This window comes from Manacus candei, unplaced genomic scaffold (genome assembly GCF_025592945.1).
Source record: "Manacus candei isolate 608988 ecotype Guabito, Panama unplaced genomic scaffold, ASM2559294v1 h1tg000018l, whole genome shotgun sequence".
NCBI lineage: Eukaryota > Metazoa > Chordata > Aves > Passeriformes > Pipridae > Manacus > Manacus candei.
The window spans coordinates 13,728,294-13,738,252 of NW_026138066.1; the positions used below are offsets into that span (position 1 = coordinate 13,728,294).

The window sequence follows — 9,959 nt, forward strand, 5'->3', positions numbered from 1 at the left end:
TGGGCCAGCACAGAAAGGCAATGACCAGCAGCCTCTCTGGAGTCCAAACTACATCCAGGCTCCTCTCTCTGCCTTGGTCTTCTCTCACACAGCAATTTGCACATACACAGATGTATATAACATCCCATCCCCTCACTGATTTAATGGGACCTACTGTACTTCAGGGGCTGAATTTCTTCTTTGGCCATTTGGCTAAGCATACCAAAGAGGTCACAAACTCATCTGTGATAAACAGGAAAAAAAAACAACAAAGAGGTCAGAATGAACATAAAATAAAGAGTAGAGTTGATAAAATAGTGAAGTTGGCTGAGGATATTTTTGATGTACCCAGAGAGGAGCAGTCATAAATGTTTCTATCAGGTGTGCAATGTACCCATAAAATGTTCCAAATATATTTTGATGCATTTGTAGCTGGAAAAAAATCCCTTACATTCGTCAGCCGTTATTTTTCCAGTGAGACAAATGATGATCTGTTGTTGGACTAGACAGTATGGATCAAAGCTAGGAATGGGAATTGTTTTGATACATGTTCAAGTGGCTCTGTGCAGGTGTAACAGATCTGAATATAACCTGGCACAGCTGATAGGCAAGAACAGCTTCAAATCTACCCATCTGCGCTTCATGAATGTGTTTCCATTTACTCCCACGAGCTGAGGAGGAAGCCCCAAATCTTTCAAATACAGATGGCTCAGAACAAATCTGTGGTTTTGCTTTGCTCATCTGGAGCCACTACATGTCAGGAAGAAAGGGATGGCTTCCCAGTCCAATGCAAGACCATTCAGTATGTCACCTGGAAGCATCTGACATACCCAAGAGATGTTGGATCACTGTCACAGAGTTCAGCTGGCCTGTTCAGGGACTGGTGTTTGCCATGGGAATCCAGCAATGTTGTCTCTGCTGAGAGGTCTCCCTTCTTACAAGGGGAAGGCTCTGAAACCATTTCTGGTCCTGACTGTGCCATTTTGTGGTAACCGGGTCACATAGAATGGCCAGACTCTAGAGGAGAACCTGGTAATTGAAATAGGGTTTTCTTGAGCTATTTAAACCTTTTTTAGAAAATAATGGGAAAAAAAATCTATGAGAACAATCTGATCCAGAATTATCCATCACTCACTGTGAGATTCAAACTTAATTTTATTGCTATTATTGTATGTATTTTTATTGTCCTCCATTTGCTTAATGAATGTTGCAGTTGTAGTAATAAGATTATTGGTAATATGAAACAGATTTGCAGAATGATGATAAGATAATTAGATGATACCTTGAGGGTGATTTCTGTTTAACACACAGGAACTGTGTCATGAAGTAAATAAACTTGTTGAGGGAAGATATCAAATGCTATTAACCTAAGATACAATTATTCCCAAATTACCAGGATACACATTTCATTACAGTGAGATTCCTGGTAACTGATGCTTGGTCCAGGCTCTCCCATCCACTCGTGAGGCTGTGGGACAAAGCCTTGCCCAGGGTGTGAGCAGGCAAGCAGCTGTGGTTCCCCACAGCCCACGGTGTGTCAGCTGAGGCAGGACTCAGCAGGACTCCCATAAATACATCAAGTTATGAACTCTGAGGTTTCAACAGGTCCAAGAGATCAAACTGTGCCTGGTTTTCAGGAGCTCTGCCTTATGCCTTGTCCAGCTCCCATTGCTCTTGTGTGACAGCAACAAAAGCCTGACAGCACAGCAGTGACAGGGGTGCTGGGCCATCGAAGCCCTAATATTAAGACCACGTGTTCCTTTCTAAATCGATGCCCAGCAACATTTCAAGCTTGGCATTAGAGCAAGGAATCTACTGCTGCTTGGATCTGTGAGGCTGACTTGGGACAAGCATTCGCATATCCATGAACCTGCAGATCCTGAGGCCACCCCCCTCTCCTGGATGAAACAACAGGCTCATTGTCCCCTTCCGCCCTCCCTTCTTGTATCTGGAGGTGTTCACACAGCTAACTGTGTGCTGCAGGTGACAAACCCCACTGAATACACAGCTACTTGAGTCCCACTGTTTTAACAAAGTGAGGGAAACTACAGTGCACACACAGAAACAGATACAGCTCTGCAGCTTCTCCTCCATCACACAGATGAAGCATTTAAATCTCTTGCAGTTTCAGGATAACTGGTGAGTTTGACCAGCCTCCCTAGTGCCTTTAATGGTCTATGGAATATTTTCCTGGACCTTTAATTTTTCAGTCCCTGAAAGACTTTCACACATCCATTTTGATCTTAACTAATGAGAGTTTCTACGTAATTTTTAATAGTAATTCTGCTAATAATGTTATTTATTTTCTCTATAGTCTCTCTCCCTCTGGCAATCTCAGTCTTCTTTTGTTCAAGATTGAACAAAACTTTGGGTATTGGTTGGTTGTTTTTCTGAGTCAGATCAATGCATATTAAATGTAATTCTAAGCTTCACCCACTGCATTTTCAGGCAGGTAGCTGAGAGTGTGTCTAGGTCCCCAAAATGCCTGCCAACTGTGCATTTAACTGCAAGAAGGAATTGCCCAGAGGAACTGGCTTGACAATCTCAGTAGTGTGACATGGCCAATTTCAGCAAACACTGTTTTCTGTGAATTAACCCAAAATCTCCTTATTTACTAGAACACACGGATATCACATTTCATTGGTGTCTGTGGCACAGAAGTCATTGTTTTGCAGCTTTGAGCATAGCTTTGCAGCACCACTAATAATGTCCTTGGAGAAATAAGTGAATTACTTAACTCTTGTGCTGTGAACCATTGGAATAGAGTCCCCTAATCAACTCCTCCAGTTTCTCAGACTCTGTATTAATATTGACACTGCACATCCATTAAACATCACCGTGCAGCAGTGCTCCAGGTGGTTGCTGCAAGCAGCTAGATTAGGGGCAAATGTTACCAGCCTTCCCAATGAATCTTTATATATTTTCCTCGTCTATGGGGACAAGCTCTCCTCTGTCATCTCACCTGTGACATACTCATTCAACTTTTTATGTTAATGTAATCTATCCAAGCATTATTTGCATTATCTAGAATTTTCTGTTCTGCTTGCAGCTAAGCTGGCAGTTCTGGCACTAGAAGAAACTGCGCTTTGTCCCTACAAAAATGAATGTGATGGTACCTGTTCTAACATCCTCTGTTCAGTGATCCTACCAACATCCCCTCTTTGCCTTTGACTTAAGAGTATCTTTCCTGAAGACAAGAACTGCAGGGAGCACGTAGTAGCATGATGCTAAGGGAGTTGAGATCTTTTCTGGGTTAGCATTACAAATTATGACTTTTCCAATATATTTTTCATTTATTTTCCAGTTTTGTTCACATACTTCTTTGTGCTTAATAAGCTTATCACTGTCCATTCTGTTTTCCACATTTACTTTCTGCTATGTGTGACTCTCCTACAAGTGTCTTCCAGAAGTATTTCTGGCAACACAGATGCTTCTGTATAACAGTTAAAAAATAAATATCCTATTTATTTCCAGTTAGACCATTTCATCTTTGGCTGCTGTGTTGTACATTTTCACTATGTATAATTTTCATGTAAGCAAGTGGTGCTATCCCTGTTTTTGTTACCCATCCTATATATTCCTTCTGTTGGTATTCACATCTTTTTGTGAAGCAAAGTAAAGTTTGCTGTTCCTTGCCTCTTTCATCATATAATGGACATTATCCCAACTTATGTTACCTGCTGCAGTGTGCATAAATCCATAAACTGTTTTACATGTTTGACATCTTGAGTCTCCTCTTTTCTATGACCGGGGATTCTCCATGCATTTGTCATGTCAGAGTCCCCTCCATCCTCTGCAAGATTCACTCTGGACTGAGTGATTTCTGTCTCTTGGCAAAGCTTTTCTTCTCTGATAATTCTTAATTGTAAATCTCCTGTTAGCGGTTTAATGCTTCATTCTTTCACTTATGGTATTTCCTTAACTTACTTTACTTCAGGTACCTTATGGTATTCAGTATTTAAATTACCCTTCCCATCTGTTCTTAGCAAGGGAAAGCAAAAAACAAAGAAGCAAAGATGTCATATAAATAGAGGCAATAATGCCTGTGCATTTGGAGAGCGGGGATAACAAGCACTGGCTTGTTACTGTGGTTCAAACCACTTTCATTTAATGTAAAATACAAGGCTGTTCTAATCTAGCCTAGCCAAATCCTAGTTTTACACTGCCCCAGCAACATCTTATCAGAGAAACTTAAAGCAGCATATTTAGTTAAAAGAAGGTCTAAACAGCCTGAGAAGCAAAGCCAGCCTTTGAACTGACACCAGATCACAATGTGATAGGAATTCAAAGAAAATGCACTGTATGCAGTGAAAGAAATGACACGGGATTTAAAAGCAATGTCTGTGTCATAATTAGCATGCCAATTAACAACAAGAAAATAATAATAAAAAAAATTTAAAACCATATTACTTAGCAACTTTCTGGAAGATAAATACAATGTGAAACTGTACAAAACCAAATTGGCCACAGAGCTTGTTGAAATACATTTGCTAAAAATGCTGTGGAGTTTGTAGAGAACACATTTTCGGAAGAGCTCTCTAATGTCCTTCCAAACCTAAGGAAGCAGTATGTATGACCAGATCTGTAACTTCAGCAACATTTTTTCTCATGGGAAGAGCAAACTGATTTCCTTTGGAATAGTCGAAAGCTGGGAGGCAATGAAAAAGCAGAATATCAGATTTTATTCTAGTTAAACTAATTATGTCAAAGAAAAGAAAAAAAAAAAACAAAGAGCACTTATGCATTCACTGGTACCTGAAAACATTAAGATCTTTATTTCACAGACTGATTAAATGGCCAGTAACAATTCCTAAGCACGGGTCCTTGCCAGTATTACATGGGAATGTATCTTTTGGCAGGGACTGAACTGGATCAAGTTATAGTAACTTGGTGGGATTATACTTGTTCTAAGTGGCCATATTTTGTGCTCCAGTATCCAAGACAAATTAAGCTTCTAGCTTCAACAGTGGCAAAGATACTTTGCTGGTGAAGAGGAATGGATGTGGTTCATCATTACAGTGATGGATTTTCTCAGCCCGCCTTTGCCTGCAACTGATTCTGTTGTTTCCCCAGCTCCACCTAAGGGCAAGGATAAAACAAGTTGTCATCACAGAGCGCTGCCACTGACTTTGGAAGGAGTGAAACTGAGCAAACACAGCAATGTGCTGGGTATGTGATCTAAGATGTCAGCCAGATGTGTTCAGTGGGCCATGGTGATGCACACAATTGAGTCAAAACAAAATGAAAATAGAAGCATTTAATAGGAAACCAACTGGGAATCTCTTTCCTTCAAACTGTGGCTGTTGCTCTTTGATTACAATTGCCCAAGGCCCCACTCCATCTGGTCCATAGATTAGTGTGTCACTGACTCAGTGAAAAATGAATTATTGCTGCAGATGTATTAGTAGTTTTCAGGAGCTCTTCTGAATACAAGATCATCTGGCTATGGAATATAACCAGGATGGTATATAGCAGCAGCTGGATTTTCTGGTAGGCAATATCTCAATGTGAATATAGGTAAGTAGTATGTAACATTTTCTGGATGCACTGGAATCAAGAAACAGCATAAAAGGCTTAATTTCCTACCTCCTCTCTCACCCAGCTGTACAACAGGGATAAAAGGAGAGAATATAACTTTGTTGTTGTTGTTTTGTTAAACAACGAGCATTAATCTCAGCCAAAAGCAAAATGCCTGAGTGAAGAGTCTCATGGTTTACATCCCTCCCTCAGATTCCGTCTGCAGAAGTGACAATACTTGCCTGCAGATGGAAGCCCAGGAGAGCTTAGGCACCTCCCTTCTAAGCAGACACTGCTTAGAGGGGCACACACATCCTGTGAGCAGGACTGCACTGTGCATTTGATCTCTCTCCTCCTCTCTCCCTCCCTGCATCATACTCTGCATCTATGCAGAGTTCTCTAATATGCATCACCACCATATTAACAGCATAAGCTCAGAGGTGAGTGACCTTAGCCTGGGTCAGCAAGACTTTCTTGAGGGTAGGAACCTGTACCAGCAACAAAACTGATGTCCTCAGTGTAGCTCTTGCTGAGACTTTTACTGAAAAGCAGAGTGTAGAGCAGACAGTATGAGCACAGGAGCTGCTGCAGACTTTTCTGTGCAGGGGTTTGTGCTGCTGGGTGAATGGATAAATCCCAGTCCCAGGGTACTGTCCTTGTTCCTTCATTTGGAGGAGATCCAGAGGAGATCTAAGTGGTGCTACGCTCAAAGCTTAGGGTCCAAGCCTGCTCACCCTAATGCCTCAGTGGCTCCTGCATTTGCTGAATCCAAATGGTTTGGGAGTGAGTGTAGAGCCTTCTGAAATGTGTCTCTGCTAAAGGAACAAGTTCCTGACAAGATTGCCACTGAGCAATTTAATGGGTTTCTGCTGCTGTTCAAAAGCTGTGAATATCTCTCTTCATTCCCTTGGAAAAAAGGTTAATAAACTCTGAGAATCAGGGAATATTTCTGTATAATAGCTCAGCTGTGGGAAGAGGGGGTAGGGTGTAAAGGTGGTGGGGCTTACCATACAAATACACTAGGCACACTCCTGAATTTCCTTCTAGGGAGAGTGAAGCTCAGGTCATGTTCTGCTTACAGAAGAGCGAAGGAAGAGTGAGGAGGGGAAGCAAGGGGAGAGATTATTCTTGTGCAGAGCTTCCCTGAATTACCCAACCAAAAACCCTGCCAGTATGATTCAGTTCCTTCTCCAAGCCAGTGGAGCAGGCACTGACTGCAGACGTGACTACCCCAGGGAATCACACCTCCAGGCAGAGCTGGAAATGAGGGCAAGAGAATCCATCATGAACTTTCTCTGCTCTCACAGGCAGGAACTTTCTCCGATTAGCTTCAGTGGCTGCAGTGCTCCTCTCTCTTACACAAGTCATTGGCCAGGGTGGAACAGGGGGGGCCTGGGACACTCAGTGGAAGAACAGCTTCAGGCACTGGATGCAAAACCTGGAGAACAGAAGCAGAGAAACACAGAGTGGAAAGCCCACCAGAGATTTTAGCTAGCACAAGAACCACCCCAGACAGGGAGAGAAAGAGCTCTGTCTGCAGCCAAGCCTATACCCATGGCTTGTGGGGACAGAAAAGTTGGAGGAGGATGTGCCTAAAAGTCTGGAGCTCCCATTGCATGGTCTGACCTGGAGAGACACCCAGTCAGTCCTGCTCCCATCCACCAAGGAAAAGGGTTCTCTCTCACTTTAAATCATGCTTGGTGTTCAGGTGTTGTGGAATTAAAACAAAGTAAATTATAATCTCCCTCCCTGGTCAGAGGCATGGAAAGATTTAGATTCTGTGCTTTTTCTCATCAGCTGCACAAAAGCCTGAAGGTTGTGTGAAGACACTCTTCCCTGTCACTCTGGCCTCAGTGATGTTAATCATGTGTAAAAAACAGGGGGATGTGGGTAGACTATAACCAGACAACGCTGCCTCGGTCTGGCCGGAACACGGACTTACATCGATGTGGTAAACACACAGCTCCTACAGGCAATACACTTGCTCTCTTTGCAACACAAGCAGCTATTTGCATTTTACTTGTAAGGAAGCACCTGAAGAGATATGAACACCGTGGTGGCTGACAGCACTAGTGTTCCACACCCTCAGACCATCCATAGGTGAGTCACAAATGCCAGGATAACCAGTGGGCAGAGGAGTCTCAGTTCTCCATTCCTGTAGGGATGACAAAATTACTACAATGGACCAGGGAGGTCCCTTTTTTATGCAAACATAGGCACAGACTGTGCTACACAGAAATGGATACCAAATAATTCTCTGCCCTTATCAATTGTAGGACATTGCCAAGTAGTAGAGAAAAATCCACTGTTTTCCCCACATTCTGTGGCTAAGAAGAGAACAGAGATGATTGTGGATGTGACTTTCCGAAAGTCACAAACAAGTTTGTGCCTGAAGCTTCTTCCGCTAACAGGCTTGGAACTGATGGTAGAGACAGGAATATAAAAAAACTGCTCTTCAAAAAAGGGTCAGACATGAGTAACTGGGATGAGGCATTCACCTGTCTTCACGCACAACTCGTGTGATAATTTTAAGTGACATATCCCCAGAGTTACAGAGCAGCTTTTTGAAATATTCTTTTTTACACCATCCATCTAGCAATCATAAGAAAACAAAAAAAACACATTCCAGCCTCCTCTGAACAGTTTTCTGAAAAAGAAAGCAGGAATTTTACTTGGCCTAAAAAAGTACTACAGCACATGATCTAGAGGATGTTTGAGATCAACCCTTTATCCTCTCATTTTCCATTGCACATACTCTAATACCTACTTCCATTGATCTGACATGCAGAAAACTAGGACAGATAAAAGAGAAGTACGTGGTACATGCAGCAGCATGGCAGGTGTGATCTACCTTGAGGGTGATCAGACAGCCAGGGCCAAAAAACTAGGACATACATGTTTGCCAGGAGGGATTTCAGAATGGACACTGCATTCTAAGTAAAGCCAAGTAAAAAGACAAGTGCAAAATCTGTCATTCTTGGCTGCACTGTCTCTAAGGGTATTTCTCTTCAAAAAGCCCCATCTCAAAACTCACCAACCCAAATTCTGAAGTAGCATCACACAGTCCCAATAGTGGGGATAGGATGGGACCTCTGGAGCTCACCCAGTTCAGCCACCCTGCCCAAAGCAGGGTCAAGTCCCTCTGGTAGGGATGCTGAAGACCACTAGTATTTGAGCTAAAATTTCTCACTTATACTAGCCCTGATGTGTTTTCATGGTTATGAACTCAGGAAAATTTCCATTCAGCCATCTTAGAGATATTCAGGTCTTTCATACATTTAAGCATTTTTTCCTGACTGCTCCAAACGTGTATTAGCATGCTAAAGAGGCTTTATTTTAAAAATTCAAGCTTGTTTTGCAAACATCGTTAATAAACATAACTGTACTCAGAAGACTTGGTTGCAAAATAGGAAGTTACAGATGCTTGTGAATTATTTGTGGCACCACATGAGAATTATGAATTTGAAAAGCATTTATCAGCACAGTCTTTTTATAAGTGAAGGAAAGCAGGATGAGAGTACTAATATCTGTGGCTATCATTGCTGTTAGCAGTTGGCCATACCACCTGAATCCTCAAAGAAAGCAGGACAACACAAAAAGAAAAGCAGGACATTTAATCACTCCACGCCACCTGGAACACTCAGCACTGCATCAAGTGCATGCACTCAGTACACTGAGGTGCACTGGACAGATGAACCTGGAATACTGAAGTGGGAAGCAATGGCTACTGGATGAGGTTATGCCTGAAATATTCATCAGGAGAAGATAATTTCATGTTTTCTTTGAAAAAACAATTCCCAGATCATCTGCTTTACAAAAAGAAGTGAAAAGAAAACCCAAAACATAGTAGGGAAAATAATCCATAGGGTTTAGTCTGCTTTTCTTATCACTAACTGCAGTGTGTTTTCTGGACCATCTTCTGTGTCAACGTGATTTTTGTAGAACAGACTTTTGCATACCCAGAATCCCAAATTTGGCCTCAAGCAGCCACCTTATGTTACTATTCACATCCCATCCTGACATTCTTAAGCAGAAGGATTTGGGGAAGCTTTTGACAAAAAAAAAGCCATTTTATTGACTTTGACATGTTTGTATTGCTGCAAATGGCATTTTAGAAAAGGGAAAAAACATAATGGAAAAAAAATTTGTGTCTAGTGTTAAGTTCATTACCCTGACCCACAGGTCCCTGCCAGACTGCCAGACTTGTTCTTCTGAGTCCTCAAGCTCAGGTCCCTGTCAAAAGGAGGGCTGGGGTCTACAAAAGCAGCGTTGCTTCCTCACACCATTTAGCCAGTGGTGTGTTGTGAATGGCCAACCCCTCTCTTCCTTTCTTATAGGATGGGGTCTCTTGGCACTTTTATGAAATCTCTGAGGCTGTTCACCATCTTTCAGACATCATGAGAGACCATGGCCTGAGTCAGAATAATAGAATATCCTGAGTTAGAAGAGACCTACAAGAATCA

At 42.1% G+C, this 9,959-nt stretch overlaps 1 protein-coding gene across 1 annotated transcript in view; it reads left to right on the top strand.

Annotated features, from left to right (window-relative positions):
• Nucleotides 1-3,297, top strand: part of TMEM178B (transmembrane protein 178B) — a 238,156-nt gene extending 234,859 nt beyond the window's left edge. The window contains exon 5 of the mRNA XM_051784774.1: nucleotides 3,029-3,297. Within this exon, the coding sequence (XP_051640734.1) occupies nucleotides 3,029-3,032 (4 nt within the window). The 3' untranslated portion in view covers nucleotides 3,033-3,297. The remainder of the gene's footprint in view (nucleotides 1-3,028) is intronic.
• The last annotated feature ends 6,662 nt before the right edge of the window (nucleotides 3,298-9,959 follow it).